A 23,775-nucleotide genomic window follows, 5' to 3' on the forward strand; every position below is an offset into this window, starting at 1 on the left:
TTCCATTAAGCTTTTAAAGGCAACAAAATTGACCTCTATGGTTCTTTAAGAGACGGGATTAGGGGATAATCACCTTCTGGACATCTCTTACAATCAAACGGACTTTTCCCTGGAGCATTATTGTAATGGACAAAACTCCCATTTTCGCAGTGAAGGCAGTTGTTATTTACATAAGCCAGCGTGTCTGAGTAAAAACCTCCTGGAAGAAGAAAGGATAAAAAATGGATCACTATTAAAGGAAATCAAAAAGTAAAAATAATAAAAAACAAAGACTTACTGGGCTTTAATGGGCACCGAAACTCCCAAAAATATTGAATTGACTTATGACAGCATAAACTTTATCAACAAACCAAGTAAAATAAAAAAAGAGCTCACGCAAACCTTGTAAATTTTATTACACACCTTTGAGACCTATAGTTTTTGTTTCCTTTTTCCCAGTTTAATAGCTTCTGTCCTACATGTAAATTGCACACACCCTAAAGGAGAAAGTGTTAGGGACGTTTTGGGTGCAGGTGTCGCCGAGGCCTTCATACCTTGAATCTGTTCGAAAGCGAATCCGTCCATTTCACTACCTTGTGTAGACGAAAAACTTAATAACTTTGTGTAATGCTCAAATAAAACTCCAAGTTCAAGGTTAAATAAATCTCCTTTCTTTACTTAGCTAGCGACGTGCTTTGACAAAAATAAAAACAAATGCGACAACCGGCTTGAACCCGACAATGATGACAGTCCAAGAAAATAAACAATGTCTGTAAGTTAAAAAAATAATAATAATACGAATATATTTCGCCTTGTTTCCCTTTTTCACACAAGAAAGTATACTTTTGGATTTGACACCTTAGAATTGGATTTTAAAACAACCAGACCAAGGAACACCAACGATGACACCATTTCCTGTTCAAATCACTGACTGGCAAAAATTGTATTCCAGTTTAGACACAAGACCTGAAAATCGTACCCTTTTAAGTGACACAACCCTTTTAAGCCAAATGTCGGAATATCCTCAAAGGAGAGCTCAACCGGCCAAACACTTCGAGATATATATTGGGGGCCTGAGGTTTTTTTTTATAGTTTCATGCATGGAGATTAAAGTCAAAACTGTAATATCCAGACCCTTTTTGTATGACAATTTTACACTGCAACCAGCCTTATTAGATCTGTTTCACAGCTCAAAAAATATTTAGGAACTCCGTGACTTGGTGAATCAGTCAAGTTGTTGGAATAAACGTTAGCAGTTTACAATTATAGTTGTTGTTGTTGTTGTTTTTTTCTGTTGCTGTTGTTCCTAACATTAAGCATTGAAAACATCTCTGCTTAGCAGACAAATTCTATTAAGTGATCACCTGGACCCGGTTCCTCGAAAGATGGTTAAGTTTAACCCAGGATTAAGCCAAATTTCAAGTACAGTTTTCTTCTGTAATAACATGCAACTCGAGGTTACAAAATACTGTTGAGCCTTAACTAAAAGAAACAGTAATGATACTTAGACACAATATGTTACACTAAGCAATGCATAGGAATGTAAAATGCAAAAGCGGTACAAAATCTTAATCAGGGCGGATAAAGGTTGGGCGGTGAAACGAGCGCATCCGAGAAAAAAGGTGTGATGCAGCGGACTGGAACTCTGCTTAGAGATGTCGCTTGTTTTCGACTTCGGTCAGGGCTTGCGATGTGGTTTGTACATTAGACACTGCCGCTGTCTCTGAATTATGGCGGCTTGACTTGTTTTCTTGCACTTCTTCCTCGTTCCTTTGTGCTGGTACGTTGTCTCCGGGGGGCAAATGTTGCTATTTTTTGCGGGAGGTTTAGTTGGAGTAGACAAACATCTCTTTCAAAGGGTTTATTTTATTACTTCCATGACTCTACCACTGAATAATATTTTCGTTCTGCTACTCGCCAATGTCGATGTTATTGCAAAACAAAAACAACTAAGTACTCTCTAAAACACGAAGGAAAATCTCATCCATGTCATCCATGGCAAAACTAAAAGACAGTAGATCGTGTTTCATAACCAGATGACGTGTAAATGCGTGCAGCTCGTACAAGGTGAAATTATGCTAATTTCAATCACCATCATCCTTCTTTTTAATTTTGAAAAAAACATTCATACGTCTTTCTGTTTCTTCGAAACTTCTAAATTAGTTTCCCCTCAGTTTTTACTGTTTACCTTGTTTTGTTTTAGAGAGAAAACCGGAGAAAAAACCTTACAACTAACCTCAATAAATTTTGTTTACATGCGGTTGCCGGATTTGCAACGCATTGCGCGAATCGCCATGGCGCGTTGCACCCGAGCAGCAAAGTTTGAAGAAGTACAACGCCACTATATCAATATATATCAATCTAATTTTTTGTCATGTTATATAAAATTTATCCCCCTTTAACATATGTAAAAATTGAGGTTGAGAAGTGTTAAGCTTCTGCAAACGAAATGGCGAAAGACGATTAGGTGATATTTAGTGGAAGGAGGAGGTATTCAACACTTTCAAATTAAACTCAAATTTTGGCATTATACGACCAACAAGTTTGGCTTATAGACTTACAGAAACAAACATATGAAACTGTTTATTGATATTGTTATGAAACGAATTTATCTTTTTAACATTGTAGCCTGAAATTACAAAAAGAAAATAGGATTTCCGGTTTGCAAAATGGAAAATTTCGCCGGCCTTCAAGCGCACCGGAAGCGCAGAAAGAGCGCTCGTGCCAGTCCTACTACGCATCACACATTAAAGGTCAAATGAACCAAAAAATTGACATATTTTCTTTTGTCGCTTTTTCTTCACCAAACACTATATAGAACCATCCTAAGTAAGATTCGGGTAAAGATTTTTCTTCCCAAGCATTAATAGAAAGATAAAAGATCAAAATCCGAGCATTTCCGAAGACTTCACGAAAACGTTTCTCAAATGGCCGCGCGATTAACACTAGAAAATGGAAACTAGTGACGTCAATGTTGGTCCGAGCAGCCATCGTCTTTTTGGTGCGTGTTGTCTTCATTGTGTTTTGTTCTTGTTCGCTTTTGCCCTGGTTTAACCATTTTTTAACTTTGAACATGGAAGTTGAGCCGTACCAGTTTGAGCCAACTGTTTCAGATGAGGAATCTTCCGCTTCGGATGACTCAAGCGATGTATTCCTTGACGATGTCAACGAGGATCGAATTGGTCATGTGGAATGGTGAGCGTTTCGTTCATTCCCTCTGTTGTTTCTGGAAAGTTGGCAATAAATACTGTTGAATTTAACTCCTTAAAGGTTTCTTGTTTTCATTTGTCCATTTATTGTCTTTGTCGAACCACTTTTCACTATGCAATGCGTGAATGGGCAGACTTTTTTATATTCGATGCTCGGACTGACTCATGTTTATGCTGAGTTTTGAATTGTTACATCAAAATGCTGGAAATTTTACTGTTTTGATACAATTTTGTCATGAACAATCTTAAACTCTTAATATAGGTGTATTTGTGGAAACGGTGTACCCATGCACACTGGGCGGGAGAGCACTTGCTGCCGTGAAAACGCCAAGTCCTGCGATAAGATACCACCTGCCATGTCATGTGTAACTGATAACAAGAATTTCAATGCTGTGTGCACGAATCCAGCTGTTATTGAAACAGCGTTTAATCAGTTTTTAGAAAATGAAGGCCCAATAGATGATGAGCCTCTGAATGAGTATGTATGCATCACATTGTTATAATTTTGATTTGAAAACACCAATCCCGTATTTATTTGTGACTTCTACATGTACTGAACATCCAAGCCATCTGGGGATTTACTGCGTAAAAGATCAGTATTTTTAAGTCAGTGTGATCTAAATGTGGATACTGTAGGAGTTAGGTCTTGTCTGAAGCATAGATAAGTCATTTTACTGTCAGAAGGATGTTGGTTTCCGTTTGCTGGCTGCTGCTAAGTACATGTATAATGACATCACCCAAGTATAATTCTTCCCGAGATGTAATACTCCCTGCCTTTGTGGTCTTTACGTATCATAATTAATGTTCAATTGCCGTAGCTTGCTTTGAATTTATTTCTGCATTACATTGGGATGACTTCTTCTGTCTTTCCTTGTTATTACCTACAGATATGTTGCCTACAGGCAATACACATATTGGATTCACAAGAAGCTGGGTAGGAAAATCAGAATCCCAATCCCATCATGTGTGGTGAAACAAATAAGAGAGAGTTTTCCAAGTGAAGGTGGAAACTATAAGGGCTTTGAATATGCTCATTAACTGTCAATGTTGTATATTATTAACCTCCCAAAAATCTAGATGCTATCTTTAATGAAAGGGAATTTTTTTTGGAAAACCTCTCTTCCCTTACGGTCTTCTCCCTCCCTCCTCAGAATTTTGAGGAACCTTTTGTGGTAGGTTGTATTGATATTTTCTGGAACCATGCACAAGATAATAATATGACAACATCTTGATTATATGGGCTTGGAAGGCCTCTGGTAAAGAGTCCAGAAATCTAGATTCTGTGACTACTGAATAATATTCCTTTAGTCTTCCTTGTGAGGTGAAATAATCATCCGTCTATAACATTGTCATCAGCTCCAGTTCAGATTTTCGCTGAATTATCTTATCAGCCATGCATGTATACATTCTTTTGGAAAGAGTATAGAGAGTCTATTTCAGGAACATTAATGTTACATGTTTAAGTTTAACACTTGAAGATTAATGTTACATTTTACATGTAAAAACTATTACACTTAATTTAGATCTATCATAGATAGTGAAGAGCTTCCCCCTTTTACACTTGTGTACTTAACGTTGTTCAAATAGAACATGTTTACAACTTGCAATGTAGTTCATAGGTAATGTGTGTGTGTGATGCATGTGTATTGAACTATAAACTAGCAATGAATTATGGTCACCTCAGGTAGCCTCATGATGAATGTAATTCGTGTAGTATTTCTTTAAGAGAAGGATTACTATTTTTTCGTGTGTAACACTTTTGAAACTTAATGGTGTGGTTCCAGAAATTATTGATTCCTCCCTTCCCTCACTGGTGGTTATTTGAAACTCAACAGCGAGTATGAACTTGCCAGAATTTTAAAGACCGAAGTTGGTCATCTAACCAGGGTTCAAACCTGCTTAGCAAACTAGCACTCTTTCAGCTGGGTCAACCTGGGACCATTTAAGGCTATTTTGCTGCCTTCCCCAAGAGAGTTTTTTGTGTTCTCTTAGAGGAGTAGAGAGTGGTCTTAAAGAGCGCTATTTATGGAAATATGAAGCCAAACTTGAATTCTTAAGGAGCGAGTTACAGTAAATACATCAAAGAAGCTGTCCATGGGATATGGAACAACACATCAGTTGCAAATAAGATTCTCAATTCCGCTGCATTGCAAAGAAAGCTAGTCTATTCTGTTAAATCTTGATTTTTGCTGTGCAATAACAGCCTCCTTTTCCTGTCTTTGACGCTGGCTAGTGAGGGGCCTGGGAATGGCCTGCAGCATTGGTCTAAATTCTCTTTCTGCAGCACTGTAAGAGGGAAATTGTCTCCTTAATTGCAGCAGCTCTTCAAAAAGTCTCATGATATAACCTGCAAAGAAAATGAGAACCACTTGTGACTTCAACTGTGTTTATAATGTGTTGGATAGTGTAGCTTACGGTTTTAAGAGCTGGTGTGTGTGTGTGTGAAAAATAACATGTAAGGTTACACATAGCTAATATATTAGTGATGTTGAAGACCTTCTGATCCATTGTTGTCCTTCTTGTTATTTACAATGTAACCTTAAAGTGGTCGTGGTAAAATTTCACTAAAATATCAAAAAGTTAATTTTTATAAACTGGAGAAGTAACTTGTGCTCATCAAAAGTTCAGCCAAGAAGAGTCATTTCATTTAGATGGTAGTACCATTGGATTTCATCAGATGATGCAGGGGTCAAAAGGTAAACTCAATTTGTCATATCTGATTTAATTAAACTTCCTTTTGGCATTGGTAATTGGGCACGGGGAAGCTATTGTTTTGTGGTCACTAAACCAGGTCATCCAATTGCTCTATGTGCCCAAATGCCTAATGCCAAATTGCTAGTGTATCATTTTATTACCATATGTGCAGGCTTCTTTGATTTCCTTCGCTACTGCCCCTCCTTTCTTGTATTTAGGGTAGCATACTAGCCACTGCCCATCTCCTGCCTTTTCTCCTCCCTTGATCAATCTCTGTGGCTTGTTAGCATTTTCATTAAAATGAAGAGCTGCAATTTGGAGCCTTAAAATTGACAAACAATAACTTGTGTTTAGTTTACAATACACCAAGTTAAACTTAGAACCCCTCCATTGCAAACCAAAAGTTACTCAAGAGCACACAAAACAATACCATGTTATCCTTGCAGAATCTTGAAGTCATGGATTTTTTTGTATATTAATTATATCAGTAATACTAATTATAATTATAGATTTTTTTGGCTTACCACTTGCATAATAATTATTATTATGCAAGTGGTAAGCCAAAAAGATCATAAAGTATAAGTGTCTGAACGCTGCCCATTTAAGAGACGTTGTTTATACCTTGCTTTCATTCCCTGGTAGAAAAAATGTGTGTGTTTTGGTGCAAAATAGATATCCACTTTATGAAGGACCTCGACAAGGGATGTCTGTTTGTCAGGGGACAATTTTGGGATGTCCTTCAGCAAAAACTTGCTTGTGATAATGCCATCAAATTCCTTGAACGCTTTCGAACCTGTGAAGAAAGTTATGCAAAGAGTTAGACTTTAGCCCAGTCCTTTCAGAAAAGTACTATAATCAGTACGACCCATCCCACAGTGTTTGCTCATATAACATGTACAACGTTAAAGGAGATGGGGGTTTCAGTGTGGAGACCCATCTTCCCTATATTGTGCTTGTGCAAGGCTTCTAAGCGACAAGGTCACACATTTATATAGACAGAAATCGGGTCTGCAAGAATAATAATAATTTGTATTTATTCCTGGGTAACATTACCTCTCCTTAACCATTTCCTTTCCTCTTCTAACGGACCATGGGCACATTCTGGAAAGGTTTCTGAGTGTCCCTCGTGTATGTTCGTCACATGATTTAAGATAGAGAGCCATTTGGCTTTTACTTGTTCACCATCCCCATGGCTGCTGGCAGCACACCAGTACAGGTGATTTGAGATACTTTGCTTCCAGTTTCCAAGAACAGCGCACGACTTTTTCTTTGCGAGAGCCTCGATCTTCTTTGATATGTCTGAAAAAAAAAAAAAAAAACAGACATAAACATACAGGCATATCATTAATTAAGCTAGTGCATCAACTCAAACAAGCCTCATTTAAAAAAGGGAAGGTCTGTCTGTAACGGGACTCATACAGCTGTAGATGCCAGAAAACTGGCCAAGAAATTCCTTCAAGTCAACTGTGTAGAAAGGTCTTTTGTTGCGCTCAGTTTCTGAATATGAGGAAATAAAAGCTATTTCATTCAAAATGCGTATGTATGCTGTTTGAATATTAAATAATTGCGTTTTAAATTCCGCCGTTTTGAAGCTTTCCTGATAAAAGGTTTTAAGATGTCTTATAACTTACTTGTGGCCACATGCCAGCAATCGAATCTGTGATCGATTTCCTGTTCGTTCTCACGCAAATACTTTTTTATACCAGAATGACGGTCAGTAACCAATGTCTTGATGCTCACTCCGTTGTTGTTTATGAATGTGAGACCCCTTCAGTAAGCCCTCGAGCTCCATATGGTATGAACTCTTAACTTCATTGTTCTAAAAGTAAAAAAAGATATGATCATAAGGAGCGCAAAGACCTGGCAAAGGCTTTATGTCTTTGGGTTCCCTATCCTCAGTCATTGCAATTAATAGATTTTCCATTTAATCGTTCTTCACACGCAACAAAGTACTTATAAAGAACCTGTATTCATTATGCTCCCCCCACCAAAGAATAAAAGTACAACCTTCGTTTAAGTAAGATCCCACCAGTAAAAAAAAAAAAAACAAGCCAGGATTTCAATGAATTCAGTGGAAACTGATTTATCTTACGATATGGTCTCGGACCAATAAAATTAAGAGGGCCCCAGATTCTCGACAGATTCTTAAGTTTCCGTAAGAGCCGAGGGCTGTTATTAATTAGTACATGTATATATTACTTTTCGTGATTGCTTTTAACTGGCGCATACACTGTAATAACAAAAATTAATGTGAACTGCATGAAATGTAAACGTAAAAAAGTGATACTTACCTGCACAAGTTCGACAACCAGAACTTTATTAAGGTCGAGCTCAACCAGATGATATGCACCATATTTAGCGGAATGACCTGGAGAGTCGCACCTCCCATCTCCACCAACAGCTATTGCTTTGCCCTGAAGAGACTGCAGAAGAGACAGTTGCTCATTTTCCCAGCATCGATTAACTGCGGGGGCAAGGTAAACTCTCTGAATTTTGTAGTAAGTCCTTAAGGACATATACTGAACACCGATATGCTTGAAAAAGGCGGCTACTCTTGCAGGATTACTCCCTGTAAAGAGTGTTCCGGCGGCACCCAGCATATTTCCCCACGGCAGCTTTCCATCACATCTTTGGCTCGCCCAGGTCTTCGTGTGGCCTTTTAAACATTTTGAAACAATGACAATCATGGAGCCGACTGCTTTTTCAACTCTAGGTGCTGATGGTGCGAGACATTTGTTACACGTCTGGAAAAGTTCTAACAGGTTACTTTCAAATACCAAAAACTTCCTTCCATACGGCGCAGTTTCCTCCTCTATATTTTCACTTTCCTCGTCCTCCTCGCATTTGTCCTCGACATCAAACTCAGATTTTATGTCTTCCAGATTCTTAAAATTACATTCAAGTAATATCTCTTAATAGAAAAGCTCTAACATAAGGGCTCGGCCACAACTTTTAGGTATATTTTAAACTGATGACGGCTACAGGGAAAACACTAACCACTCTTCATCACTGCTGTAATCATCACTGCATATACTTCCTGTATCCAACTCTTCCTCAGCATACTCCATTTTTTTATTAGGTGGAATTTCTAATTTTCTCGGCACTTCAGGCTGTTGCTGGGAGACTCGTAGTGGGCCGCCATCGGATAGAGAACACTGAACTGCACTGGAAAGCACTGTTAATTTAAAAGAAATAGCAGTTTGGAGGAGCGTAAAAAAAGTCGAACAGGAATTTAACAAATCATTATTATAGCCTTAGCCTGTGTAGGAGGGCGCTTGGAGGTATTTGGGCGCAAGAAAGAACGAGCGCGCGAGAGTGTTTCGTGAGGCCAAATACTTCCAAGTGAAGCGCTTGCTACAAAGGCTAAGCCGCGCGACACAATGTGCTTTAGATATGTACTCATTTTTACTTACTTCTTGGAGTAGGGGTTTGCACATGGAGAGATCTGTAATTTATTCGCAAAGTCTGGGTTTGACAGCTTCTCGCCTAAAATAATATGATTTTGAATGCATTGGCCTTATCTTTCTGATTGCTCACGTTGGGCGACAAAACGGAGTTGTTTTTCACTGAAGAAAAAAGGATATTTTCACACCTGTATCTGGCTTATTTTGGTAGTCTGGGATGACTTGTCGTAGGTTACCCGACCATATGTTTGAATTACAGCCTCAACTTTTTCTGGTGATATTTGAACTCCAACTGTTTTGTACTTCTTCTGCGAGTTTGGTGTCTTTGTTGGTAGGTTTCCATGGAGAGTGAAAACACAACTTGGCCGTTTACAATTAGGTTTTTCTTCTTTAGTTTCTTCCGTCTGAGTGTGAGCTTCAACGTGCAGGTCAGTGCTGCCAGATATGTTAAGGGCTGGATCGTCCCGATTTAGCAGTTCTGAAGGTACCTAAATTTTAAGGCAACGGAATTTCTCACCTTCACAGCTCTCAAGAAGAATAAGTACTGCCGTTTACTACAAGCTATTCTAGTGGGGCGATTGATTGCACGGAATCGGAGGTCAGAAATCAGTCTTATTAAATTTTCACAAAGTATGAAATTTCAGGTCTTTTATTTCTATAATATGCGAACAGTCAATCAGTTTGTTTGGAATTGTTGAGCTTGAGCATAGAGAAAAGTTATCGTAATTTTATTGGTCATTGACTTCTATAAACTTGGTGGCTCCTAAAGGAGCCGTTTCAAAAAACCACCAGTGGTGGAAACTTTACTCGTATAGAATTGCTCGTCAAACTTCAAAATTTGCAACAGCTGCCTCTCTCGACGCATTATAGACATCACCGGCATGTACCGTCCAAGGCTTTTTCTGCACCATACGTCGAGTTCCTTAACTGACACGCCTTGATGTCTTTTGCGGTTTACTCTGGTTGCTGCGACGGCTCTCGGCGATATAGCTCTTGCTTTAACCTGGCAATAACTTTTTTGGCCTCAACAAGCCTCTCTTGTAATGTCTAATCACCACACCAGCAACACATTGCTGAGCTTTACCCTGTAAACTAAGTGAATGGGTTTAGCCACACAAAAACGGTTCTTTTAGGAACCACCAAATAGAAGAAAAGTCTATAACCAACTTGACAACAAGTTTTATTGTCGCTTCCTGGTCCCTTTTTTATATAATAATATAAAGAAATATATTAACCCTATTTACGTAACAAATTCATCACATCGGCGCCTACAATTAGAAAGAAACAATTAAGAGTGCATACATGATGTATTATGTTAGTTCGCTTCTCGTCATCACTATTTTTTGGCTTTCGTTCAACTTTTAGGAGATTCTCGCGTTGTTCTCGCCTTGAAATTCGAGTTTGCTAAGTCAACCATTCGTACTTGACATACGCTATTTATGGCTTAAGCTTATATATTGATGACTATTACAACTGCCATAAACATCAAGCACATCAGACGCTTCAACATCCTTTCACCCTCTATAACTTAAAGCCGCGCCTAACAAAGAATAACAAATTAAGATAATATATTTATCGTGACTAATATAAGCTTACCAGATACTGCTCTTTTTACTTCGGTAAGTATTTAAGGACAGCATGAGTAATGATACAAATCCTTGTCTTACCTCCAACTTTCTGCATTTCGCCAAGGCCGAAAGCTCACTTTCATTTTGACCAGCCCCTCTTCTTTTCCTGTCTCGTCCAACATTGGCGAAGTTAAAAATAGTTGGTACTGCGTTTTTTTTTAGCTGAGGCTTCCCAGGTTTTAAACCCAGGGAAAATTTAATCGCATAACTTTCATCAAAACTTTCCTTCGTAAAATGATTTTCGCATAAGCGTGAATATTTTGTTGGTTGAAACGATTCTCTTTTTAAATTTTTTAGCCATTCTTCCCGAATTTTGGGGTCAGTAGGAAATTTAAAAGTACTTACTTTCGATTTTGAGCGGTTGGTGCAGTTTGTGGCCGCACAAAACACCATAATCTCTGCCGGTTGGTGCAGTTTGTGGCCGCACAAAACACCACAATTTCTGCGCCAAGCCGACTCGAAAACACTGTTTTGAATTTCCCGAGTTTTTCCAACTGGGACCAACATTGACGTCACAAGCTATTTTTCCGACAATTTTTCCGACCGCTCTACGAAGATAAGGGCCAAAAAATAGCAATTTTTAATTGCGAATATCTCGGAGACGCTTGCTTCAATTGAGCTGAAACTTCAGGGTATGTTTATTTGGGTCATCTTGAACACATTTCACTAGAATTGAACTAAAATAAAAAATGTCGAATTTTTGGTTCATTTGACCTTTAAATGAAGAGCGGAGCGCCCGTTTCACCGCCCAACCTTTATCCTTCCTGATCTTAATCTTGGATTAACGCTAATCGGCCTTTCAGGAACCGGGCCCAGACTATTTCCCGAGAGTAACTGCTTATAGAGGTTTGACTGTTTCTTCTCAATCGAATGATGATTAAATCAAGTTGCAATTTTAAAGCGAGAATGAGGTGGATGATTTAGGACCAGTTTTTTTTAAGGGCTTCACGGACTAGACCTGAAACTTGAGTTTAGATGCCGTTAGAAATCTTAGGATACACCACTTCTTCCCGTGGGTACGGAGTAAAGAAACATGTTCGCTACGCAGTTACATAAAAGAGGATAAGAAAATGTGTTGGAAATGTGGCGCGACATCATCCTTCTACCTAGCAGCCTTTCCATCCTCTTGCCGTGCTTTCCACTTAGTCTATGCATGTTGTGAATGTTATTTCTTGCTTATATTTAGCCATTTTGCCGAATAGTCAAAATAGATCAGACGCTTAAAGTTTAATATGTTTGTTCGTTCGTTCGTTTGTTTGTTGTTTACTGAAACAAAAACCTTACTATATCTTTGGTGATGTTATTGTTAACAAGGCAACTATGGGCTCTGAAAGGAACGACTGCGATCAGCCAATTCTCTCCCATGTGGATGCCTCGCTGTTAGTAACATCACCCTTGTAACGAAATACCAGGCAAAAATTACAGGCGTTTGCGGACTGAAACAATTGGAAATTTCCTCAGTGAGAAGTGTTGCTATAAAAAGGCACAGAAACACTTTTTATCCACGCCGACAGCACATTCTTACTGTTGTAACTCTCACTATGAAGGAAAACGAACGGGATCTTTAATATTTAATTAGCGGTAACATCGGTCACATCATCACGTTAATCTGTTAGGCTGGAGAAATATTACAATTATGCAAAGTCTTTTTAGATAGCGTTAGCCTGTCTAGTTCTTTAAGAAGGGGCATATTTAATTTTCGCCTACAGAACAGGGTTAAAAATGAAGGAATACAATTTAAACAAGGTTACTGAAAGGTCGGCTCTCCTATTTTTATTAAGGTTTATAGCGGGGCTCCCACGCGCGCGAACCGGGCGTAGGACAGAGCCCCATACTCATAGCGGAGCTCCACGCTCGGCGCGAAGCGCCGCGCGTGGGCGGAGACCCATAGCTAAGGAAATTTGGTAATCTACCCACCCGAGAAAATTGGGTAATCACGTGACCGTACACTGAGCGAGCGAGCGATTGCCCGCACCACAGGCCTACCATTGTAAAATAACTCAATCAACAGGTATGGCAACCCAAATGCAACTCAAGGTTTTATTTGGAAGGAAATCACATGGCCACCCCGACTTTTAGAAAGAAAAAACAAGGACAAAGTCGTGTCTTTTTCTGCGTTATTCTTTATGTTTACACCAACGTTGATAACAGGGAAAGAGCTATTGCGAGTTGTTGAAAACAAAGGAGACGAATTTCGTAGGAGAAAAAACATGGAAATTGAAAGCGGCGGTGAGAAAATGAGAAATGCTAGCAGCCAGCAAGATGAAAATGAGCGGCAGTGAAAAAATAAAAGCGAACATGAACACAGGAAACAAAATATTGGGTAAGCACATACGACAATTTTTCCATAAAAATAATGTGTAACTAGGAAGTTTAACGTTTTAGTCTTACAAAACAGCGTTGTAGTCGTGCAAAACAACGGCAAGGGAAAGACAGGAAAGCGTGCTGCACGCGCACGTTTGTTTTTTGCTAACTAGAAGAAAAAGTGTGCTGCACGTGCAATTTGTTTTTTGCTAATTAGATCTATTAGTCTTGAAGCCATTTTCGTTGTCGTCCCCGTTTAGCATTACACGACTTAATTTTATATGTTTACACGTATTATTAACCAGAGCTTCGCTTTTAGCCCTGGCTAAATCTATATATTAGAATATGGTTAACCTCTTTTCGTTTTGTTGTATTGTGATTACCCGAGCGTACGCGCTACAGATTGTACGGGTGGGGTGGGGGAGACTATCAAAAGTAGGGGACGGCGTGTATTGGCAAATCCACATCTTTTATATTGGACATTCACAATATGGTCAAGTGACAGCTGTCAAAACAGGATAGCCACTGACCAGTATCACATGACCATATCGCGGGCTCTTGTGTCAACTCATCGAGGTGACGTGATTTATTTGGAAGTTGTCCGCTGACCAGTTAATTGTTTTAGGAGATCGCGATCGATGTTCAATCTCATACTTTCTAGCTAGTTTTGGACCACAGCTGATAAAGCACACATATTGGACATTAATGTTGTGATCAATTGACAGCTGTCAAAACAGGGTATCTGCTGACCAGTATCACTTGAGCTTATCGCGGGCTCAGGTGTCGACCCATCGAAGTCAAGCATTTTTTGAAGTTATCCGCTAACAAGTAACTAGTTTTCTAATGATCGCAGGCTCAAGTTTTATTTGTTTTTAAGTTCATCTGAAATATGTTGTGGTTATGTGCCGCACAATTAAGATTTTGATTTCAAACTGACCTCGGACGCGAAAATTCAGCCATCTATTACAGGCAGGAAGACAGTTGCTTTTGACTTTTTTCCCCCTGGTCACGCGTTGGTCACGCTCTACTTCTAATTTTTATGCTCTGATCGGTCAAAATTTGACAGGTGAGTTCATGTGGAAAATTTATGCAGTATCTTGAATCTTGTTTACTTTGACAGCTGAAGCTGACAGAGTTTTGTATCAACTTGTGATGTTTTTAACTGTCTTTTTCCACTGGATGTACAAAATGAAATTCAGCTGATATCAGGAGTCTTCTGTTATTCATGGCTAGCTGGTTAATGGTTGAGAAATACGTCACTTGTCAAAGTCGGAAATCCGATTTCGGATGGCATCGTTATCGTTTTTTACCTTGCTTGATACGTAAGGGTTGAAAAGTCTGAAGCGATACTGGCCTTAATTGATACCGATCAGGAGCTGCATCTAGAATGGTAAGCCTGAATAATTATTGTATTTGATGTTTGTTTTTTATATCTAATTTAATGAAGTCGAGCGTAGTTTATGCAGCTATTTAGTTTATGCACGTTTGTAAGATTTGAGACAATGATCTGACCGAGAGTCAGGTTTGATATAAGCTTACAGAACTTTAAAAAGCCTTCAGACATTTTCTCACCGCAAATAGAGAGAAAACGTTCCAAAGAATATTTAGTTATAATTCTGACTGTAAAAGAAAGCTTTGAGCGATTTTCTTGCCTCGAGTTCATCTTTGAAAAAAGGAAATACCGGGAAGCCGGCTTAAAACATAAACTTAAGCTTTGAGCTTGAAGACTCAGGATTCTTAGAGACACTTTAATACTTGTCTTTGTCAAGGAAAAATGTTGTCTCTGTATATGTTTCACCGAATTATATTTCTTTTATTGACTGTTGGTAGTCTCTCTTATAATTATATTCGCTGTGCCGTTTGGTTTCAGTCGTTCAGTGTCAACATCGCTTGCAGGAGTACTCAAACTGTCGCGCGTATCAAACGCTTTTAAAGATTACACATCGATAAAACCATTAAATAAAAAATAAACGTAATAAAATCTTTATTATGTTGGAGCTTAAAGGGACGCGATCACGGTTATGCGCCTGCGCGCCGATTGTCTCTTCAGAATAAATTTGTTGGGTCAACTCTAAATTCGAAATCGCCATTACTCGTACAATCATTGAAAATCCTTCGCTTTATTCCGACATCCGTCGCTTTGGTTGGCCTAGTTATACTTCGGTAATGGTAATTAACGTGTGCTTGTGTTGTTTGACTGGTTACGTTTTAAGAAGACGCAAAAAATAATGTTTTTAACATGGAGGTTCAGAAGAGCATCGTGGCCGTCCGGCAACAGGACGTTCTCAAGGGTCTTTGGATATAGAGAAGCTTAGCCGATCGATCTGGTATGGTTCTAGGAGTAGTGTGTGGCTTACGAAAAGAATAAACGACACTTGGAAAGTGGTTAAAGGCATGAATTCGTTCAAATTTGATTTGATTTTTGACTCCGACCTGTAGTTGTACCGCAACAGGGCGCGTGATCTTCACCCATCTGGTACACTTGAAATGTTCCTTGTATCTTTGCTTTACGATCATATATGTTAAAGAATTGATGTTTTTGAAATAAATTATTGCCTGAATATTCTGTTTATAATCCAGTTTCTTTGTGTGTTCTACTCGATAACATTTGTTTTGCGGAACGCTGACCCGATGCAACGCGAATGAATTTGTTCATTTGCTGATAAGCAATTGAAATTTATGCTCAATTAAGGATAATCTTTATACTCATACGTTGTGTGTTTTTGTCACCGGTCAGGCGCTATTTGTAGATGTTTCTGGGTTTATATAAGGCGAACTGAGAGAACAGTAATATTTTGTTTCACAAATTTTGTTTGCTGATCGTTGACTGCTTTGTTAGCGTGGGTACGACCTCGTAAAAATACACGTTGGTAAATGTTTGTTTCAAAGCAGGATAGGGTTGTAATTCTTATTCTTATCGGCTGCAACATATATCTGAGGAGTAGCAAAGAATAAACTTGAAATATGGGGATATATAAAATCAAACCAAATGCCCGGGAACTACTTTCCCGTCGCGAACAATGAATTTGAATTTGTAAATTTACTTGCGTGCATCTAACTCGCTTCCGATTGGTTTAAAAACAAGCAGCTACTGTCAGAACTCACACATGCGCATTATCGTGAACCAGTCCCTTTAACTCTATATATGTTCGTTCAAGTGAGAACCGGCTGGCCGCATAGGTGATTTTGGAATTTTTTTTAACGGTTTAGCTCAAAGCCCACGCGTGCTTCGATCGTCCTGAATATTGAATGAGTGCAATTTGTATTGCAAAAGTGTGAAATACTGCATTCTGTCCGAGGTCTGTGTGATAAAATCATTACCTCATAGTACTGTTTCACCTCAGATGTGATGTATAAATGGTATAAAAGGTTGGTTTACACGCACCCAGATTTGTTGGCAAGATTTTGTAAAGTAAACTTGTCGAACGCAAAAAAAGTTTTTTCCAGGCCTAGTTAACCTACGGTGATCAAGAGCCATTATGGCTCTTAAATGTGATCGAAGATGATTGCTATTCTTTGGGTGTACATATGAGGCTATCAACTCGATGTAAGATTTGGTTCACTCTTGGGCTGTTTGCAAATTATCTTTCTCTAAAATCACTTAGCCTTTCCCTCAAAAGTCACATAAACGTGCTCTAAAGTTAACTGAATTGTGGAATACAAGTTTATTGTTTGATTTAAATTATAAATTTATTAATAGGAGCCTCGCTTTTAGCCCTGGCTAAATCTATACATTTGATTATCAGAAAGTAGACAAGTTGCAATTAAACCAGGTCCTAGAAGTTGTTTTGTTTTTAGCGAGATAAGCAGCTAGAAAACAAAAACCACCGAGGTAACGCACATTAGTTTAGGCTACTGAAGCCTATTCAGATGGTACAATCAAAACAATTAAACGTTTGCTTCATATTAGCTGAGGATTCGTGCAGGATGTTAGATTTATTGAGTAGCTTGCAGCCTACGGCAGTCATGTAATTGAAAAAGATAGCAGCCTCATTTAACGTGGATACAAAGCAGAAATTGAATACAAATTGTTACTGTATTTTCTAAACATTATCATTATCCTATTTTAGAGGATCAACATCGTCCATGTTAGCACTACGGAAATGGACTTCTTTCCTGATACTTGCTTTTTCAATCAGACCAAAAAAAAATGACAAGGTCTGTTCTTTGTTAAAAAATAATAATAAATAAATAAATATTTTAAATAATTGTAGGTCGTCCGAAAGATCTCTTTGCTTTACGTATTCTTTTTAGAAAGAAAAACACTTCATCTGATACTGTATAAAGTTGACGTTAAACAATGAGAACAAAATGTCCATATCAAAGGCAAATTAATATGTTATTTCCACGATTTAAAGATGTATAGTCAGTTAGACTAAGAAGTAATTTACCTGCTGGACACTCTATGCATTTATTGACTTCAGAGGAGGCATTAACGAACCACCCCAGTGAACATGGTAGTAATTTGTAATCTCCAACACTTTGATTGGCAAATCCAGATTGTATAAAGGCTAACCGTAGTTGGTTTCTAACCGAAGAACCAGAGATGTCGATATATTCAGAATCACCATGCCCTAAGCCGCTACAGTGAAAAATAATAATAAGAAAAAAGTAATCGCTATCTAGGGACCAATGATAAAGAAAAAAATAGCTGCACATAATATTCAAAATTCTGATATCTTTGTTATTATACTAATTAACTCACAGATTAACTGTTACTGTTGTGTTGAATCTTACATCCCATAATTTCATAGTCCCAATTTTTCCTTCTTGCAAACTTCTATTGAAAAAGAGCGGTAGAGAGGTGATAAAAATAGCTAAGTTTGCAAACGGAAAGAAATCTGCAAATGATACAATCGGGTCCCGGCGGAAATGCAGTGCAAGCTTCTACAGTTCTGTTGTCTGTGTTTGTGAATCCGCGAAAGCTATTGTATTCTGCAAATTCCCTCTTAAATCTGGACCCTTTTAAGCAATATTAAGGGAAAAGGCGAATTTTACAGACAGAAAAATACACGTTTTAAGCAATTTTGTATATAAACTGTTTACTTGTACTGTATTTGACGAGAGAAAACGGGAAAACAGCGAGGAATAGGTTAAAATAAAATACAAAGCACATTTTCGCCGCACTTGGCGTGTCCCTGTGCGCCATTGATGAAGTGGGGAAAGTCAACCGTTTTCCTAGGTGAGTCTAGGAAGTAGGAAAACTACAGGCATTTTTTTTTGTACAGGAAGTCAAAAGATTAACCTCTTTTGGACTATTTAGCTTGATAGTGTCCTATTTTTTAACAAAAGAGCAACTGAAGTCTTAATTTTTCTCTCTGAAGGAAATTTACCTCGCAGTGTTAAACTCAATTCGCATTATGGTTCTTGAATCATCACATTTGTAACAAAACAAGACGAGATACTTTAATTGCTTTCCACCCTCCATTTAGTGATGACGGATTTAGAAAAGATTTAGCCACTGTCCCCTCCTAGCTCTCAATATTGGGATCGCGGAAAAGGCCAGACTAAGCTCTAAACAGGCGCTTTTTTTCTTCCTGTTTCCATTTTTTTGTTCAATTTTGAGTCTAAGATATTGTTGTGAAATGCAACTACAAGACAGTAAAGCATAATTGGCACATGAGGCGTACTTACATATTAGTCGATAAGTGGTCCTTTATGCCTCGGAAAGATCGAAGGCTAACTGTCTTTATGCTTGTTCGCATCATTTGTCTTGAAGAAAAAGGACAAAACATTGACCTGCATTTATTTTTCAAACCTGACGCATCTTCTTGTTGGCATCTTTGTCAATTGCAATTATCAGTGGGAGAGATCCTTCTACAAGGAATAAAGAACTTTAATTTATCCCGCGTTGTGGTCACCAAAGTAGTATTGTCCTTTTATTTCGTCTGTCTAACTTGAAAGAACAATATCTATTAGGTGTAAAGTGCATAGGGTCCCTTAGGTGTGGTTTAAGCACATGTTTTACTATTCCTTGTCTACAATAATAACAGAATTAATAGCAACAGTATTTAATCGGAATACCAAAAAACAAATAAAAAGAAAGCTTAAAAACGGGACTATTGAAAATAAAGGTTTTGATTGATTGAATAAATCTGCTTATCTGCTTGAATAAATCTCTTAACTCTGCTTATGTGACACAGAGAAGAGATAAGAAACGAAGGTCTATCTGTCATGTTCATTAAATGTAAGGTTTGAGTCTAGTATGACACCCAGATATTTGACTGAAGGTACGGGAGCTAAGTTTTGGCCAAGAAAAGGAATTCTGACATCCGGAATTTTACTTAATAGCTGTCGCATTCCAAACAAAATGAGTTTGGTTTTACTAGGATTGATGAGTAGCTTATTAGAATATTAGAACAGCACCAGGAAGACTTTAGTCAGTCAGGAGTCAATGTTCTTGAAAGAGAACGAAAGGTAAACGTTGGTCTCATCGACATGTGACTCGACACTTGAAAATTTGACAACTGAGGGTAAGTCAATCATGTGGAGACTGAACAGGAGTGGCCCTAAAATGGACCCCTGAGGTACGCCATGTGTAACGATTAGCCCCTCAGAGCGTTATGCGCCTAGTCGTGTTGACTGCATACGGTTAGTAAGGTAGCTCTTCAACCGCTTCAACTCCTTACTTGACGCAACAAGCCCTTGCAACAGTTAGAAGGAGTCTCCTATGACATAGGACCATAGCCGTTATTTCCTTCTTGTCCATTGCTTTGAAAATATGAGCGGTAGCAAGCAGATTCAGGGTGTCGGTAAAGTGGTATTTGCTATTCTCGCTCCGGTGGCAGGTGAGGTTGCCTTGTTGAGTCAGAAAGCCATTAAATTGATTCAAAGAAATCTTCTCGGTCACTTTGGAAAGTACGGGAAGTAACGAGATCGGACGGTGGTTATTAGGAATCTCGTGATCTCCATCCCCGAGGTACGGCACCACCTCAGACTTCTTCCAGGCCCTAGAAAATCGAGCTGGCAAACGAAAGGTTCACTAGCCCGGTTAAGGTTGGTAATGCGTGGGGCAAACAGTCCTTGATCACAAATAACGGAATTCTGTCATATGAGCGGACGGTTTCAAAAAAAGAATCTTATGCCTCTGATGGCTCCTTCGCAGGCTTCGAGGAACGAAGGATGAGCGTATGATTCATTTCATTAGTAAATGGGTGCCATGAAAGTAACAATATCTTTTACCCTAACCCCACACTGTTTCTCCACTCAGCCGTTTGTTGTTTCTGTATAGAATTTTACATGTACAGTATTATAATTGTAAACAATCGTCATGGGCGGGATTATTCCACTCTTGATATTTAAATGGTCACCCTTTAGGTTTTTCTACGATCTCCTACCGTGAGTGCGACTTAATGTGTACAAATGGAGAATGGCATTGTTTAGTAGAGTGATTATAAACATTCATGGACAACACTGAGATGTGATTTTCAAAGAGTATCCCAATGTACATGTACAAGATGTTAAGTCAATTACTATTTTAGTATATTTTAATGCAATTTCGTCACTTACAGTCTCGAACTCTAATTAAATATGTATTTGTGACCGTGTAACCTTGCACACTGAGTGAAAGAGTATTTGCTGCTGTGAAAATTCCAAGTCATGTCATAATGTCATGTGTAACACAAACCAAGAATTTCAACACTTTGTGAACAAGACAGGCTGTAATGTGGGAGCATTCAAAATTATTGTTTTCTTGGCCTCTGTAAGACATCCCGATACGTGAACAAGTGGCAAGAGTAGTAAGATTTCTGTACAACCCCATATATTTGTTATGCATGCAGTAATTTCTGACACATATATGCATAATAAATCTATGGGCTGTACGGAAATCATCCTCAAGACCCAGGGGCAGATAGTGGGGGCAAGGGCAAGTATAAACGGGCAAAAAAGAAAAAAAAATGGCGCGAAGAATTATCTTTCTTTGCGCCATTTGTACCGCTTGTTTAGACTTTCCCTTGCCCCCACTATCTGCCCCTGAGTCTCCAACGATATACGGAAATCTGATTTAAGTTGGAATTTTAAAATTAAGATGATTTTTATCAAGTATTTTCCGTTTAGTTGATCAGAAATGTTACGAGACTGAGAATTACAATACTCTGTGCATAAACCAGCTATCACTGAGATGGCTTTCGATTTAACAAATGAAGAAGCCTTGACTGTGCTCTGTTCTGTTGTAAAGCACACAGGAAAAGGCTGGAGCACAAAAGAACTGTAGAGGTAAACAAGTGATATAGTCGAGTGTTTCTCCATACTTCTTGAGTGCTCTAGCTGCTTCTAAAGTGCTTTACAACAGCTGAACAGAGCACAACCAAGGCCTCTTTATTTGCTTTATGACAAGAATCCGTTAAATTCCAATGTTTCCAAATGATTTCAAAACAAACTATTGGCTTCATTTACTCTCATAAAGCACGCTTTTTCAACCAATCAGTGCGTGTTATATCTGAACTTTACTATAACAATATTTAGAAAATGAAGACCTGATGAGTACATACATGTATGGATCACTTCTAGCAAGAGCCATAATGGCTACAAAATTTTGTATTGAAAATAACAAACCTGTAATTTGGGGCTCTTTTACATGTAACATCCATGCAATCTAGGGATCTAGCAAGTGGTTGTAATTTTTTCAAGCTAGTGATCCAGGTGTCAGGACATGTCTGAATTTTTCTCGTTGTTCTAGTTTGCGAAATATAGGTATAGAAAATTCATTTTCTTTGAAAATGATTTAGTAGCCGGTAGCCAGCTTTTTTAGTCCGCTTCTACCTTTACTGCGTGGTTGAGCTGTGATATTATGGAACAACGATAACAAATTAAATTCAAAACTAATACATCAATACTAAACCACAACCTATTACAAAATAAGGCATAGTCTAGGCACTTTTTGCAGGGTACTCCAAGGCATATGATCAAGGCTAGCAATTGGAATGATTAGTGCAGGTTATAGCTGCACCGAAAAATCATCATTTCTGAGCCAACTTGACCTGACTAGATTTGACATCACCAACTCTGACGTCACACATTGTTGTTGTCGAATATTCTTCGACAGTTTTTCCAACCCCTCTACGAAAATAAGGGCCAAAAAATGGCAATTATTAATTGCGAATATCTTGGAGATGCTTGCTTCAATTAAGCTGAAACCTCATAGTTTGTTTATTTGGATCATCTTAAACATATTTCACTAAAATTGAACTGGAAGAAAAATGTCTAAGTTTTGGTTTAATTTAGGTCTGCACTGTGCCGCACTGTGATAAAAGACCATGAAAAACGAAACTGAATGTTTTAATCAAATTATCCTTTGTAAAGTTTGTAGTAACAAGACTCTCCAGAGCAGTTTCGCAGTTCCGCATGAACATGGTATCCGAGTCACTAAGTAAGGAAGGTGTTGGGTGGGTGGCAAATAAGGACTCCAGACCATCTGTAAATGCTGTTAACCACACATCTTTGTCATCCAAAGGTACAGGTAGTTGCACAGGTGCATCTCGTTTTCACGCTGCTTGCTTCTGTCGTAGTTCGCAGTTTTTACACTTGACTGATTTTTGTTGGGATATATCATTAGTTTTCGTTTGCATGTTTGACAGGTAGTATAAATGCTAAGTTTGTTTATCATCTTAATCTCCCTACTTCCTTCTCACGTTTTTTGAGTAATGCAGGGCCATTTAGAGTTTTCAGCTTCTGATTTGCCTCTTTAAAGGTTGTTGCACGTGTTGTTTCTAAATGGGTGATTCCTTGGAACTGCTTTACAGCAAGGTTCTCAGTCTCATATGTGGTGCCACTTTTGATCTGGTTAATAAGTGCATCCTATACATGAATAGTTACAGTCCCAGTTTCATCATCTAGAACACGGTCTTCCTTCACTGATGTCATCTCCTTTGATGTTTTCAGTTGAATCGGTTTAGGATTTTCATTTCCCAGTGAAATTGATGCAGCGACATTCACTTTCTGGTTGACTTGAAGTGTAAGAGCTATTCAAATGTAATCTTTTTGGCAGGCTGAGCTGAGGGCGCAGTCTTTTGAGATTGATGGATGGGTTGATAATCAAAATCAATGTCAAAGGTTAGGGTAACCCTGACCATTGATTGTTCGTTGGATATGATTTGATCATTGTTGTTTTCCTTAGTGTTTTTTTAGAGTTACCGCTGTTTTTGATGTCTCTTGTTCTTGTGATGTGGAGTGGCATGCAATATTAAATGCCTCAACTAGTCTCAACTTGGATGGGCTGGTTTGGAGGTCAAACGCGAACCACTGATTTTTTATTTGTTGAGCGTTTCAAAGAGCTTAAATTCTGAATGTAGCCACGTGGTTATCTAAGAAAGGGGAAATTAACATAAAAATGAAATATGAAATATGATATTAATGTTCAACAGCTTAATGTATATTAAATACAATGTTCTATCCATAGGTAACCAAACATGGTCTGAAAACCAAATTACACCAGGTTACGGGTCACATCGGCTTTTTAAAGCTCGACCGAGAATTTTTCTGCCTATTGCCAGTCTTGTGCGGCTTTATTATGCTGCCGCCTTGCCATCCTCGAGTCTTCGCTCGAATGGCTCGTTG

The 23,775-nt window shown here is 38.4% G+C and overlaps 1 protein-coding gene and 2 pseudogenes across 1 annotated transcript; 1 reads left to right on the plus strand and 2 right to left on the minus strand.

Moving 5' to 3' along the window:
• The first annotated feature begins 3,052 nt into the window (after window positions 1-3,052).
• Window positions 3,053-4,226, plus strand: LOC140928355 (uncharacterized). Its single transcript, XM_073378097.1, has 3 exons — window positions 3,053-3,174; window positions 3,451-3,666; window positions 4,076-4,226. The coding sequence occupies exons 1-3, from the start codon at window positions 3,053-3,055 to the stop codon at window positions 4,224-4,226; spliced, it is 489 nt and encodes a 162-aa protein (XP_073234198.1).
• Window positions 4,227-5,897: 1,671 nt separating this feature from the next.
• On the minus strand, window positions 5,898-10,969 carry LOC140928364 (uncharacterized; annotated as a pseudogene).
• Window positions 10,970-22,501: 11,532 nt separating this feature from the next.
• LOC140928373 (uncharacterized) lies at window positions 22,502-23,515 on the minus strand (annotated as a pseudogene).
• Window positions 23,516-23,775: the final 260 nt, after the last annotated feature.

The sequence above is a fragment of the Porites lutea genome, chromosome 1 (genome assembly GCF_958299795.1).
Source record: "Porites lutea chromosome 1, jaPorLute2.1, whole genome shotgun sequence".
In the NCBI taxonomy this organism is placed as follows: Eukaryota; Metazoa; Cnidaria; class Anthozoa; order Scleractinia; family Poritidae; genus Porites; species Porites lutea.

Bases quoted from the DNA above. Each gene is read 5' to 3' on its own strand.
- LOC140928355 (XM_073378097.1), top strand. From the start codon at position 3,053: ATGGAAGTTGAGCCGTACCAGTTTGAGCCAACTGTTTCAGATGAGGAA. The intron at 3,175-3,450 runs GTGAGCGTTTCG...CTCTTAATATAG, and splicing joins CGAATTGGTCATGTGGAATG to GTGTATTTGTGGAAACGGTG. The intron at 3,667-4,075 runs GTATGTATGCAT...TATTACCTACAG, and splicing joins GATGATGAGCCTCTGAATGA to ATATGTTGCCTACAGGCAAT.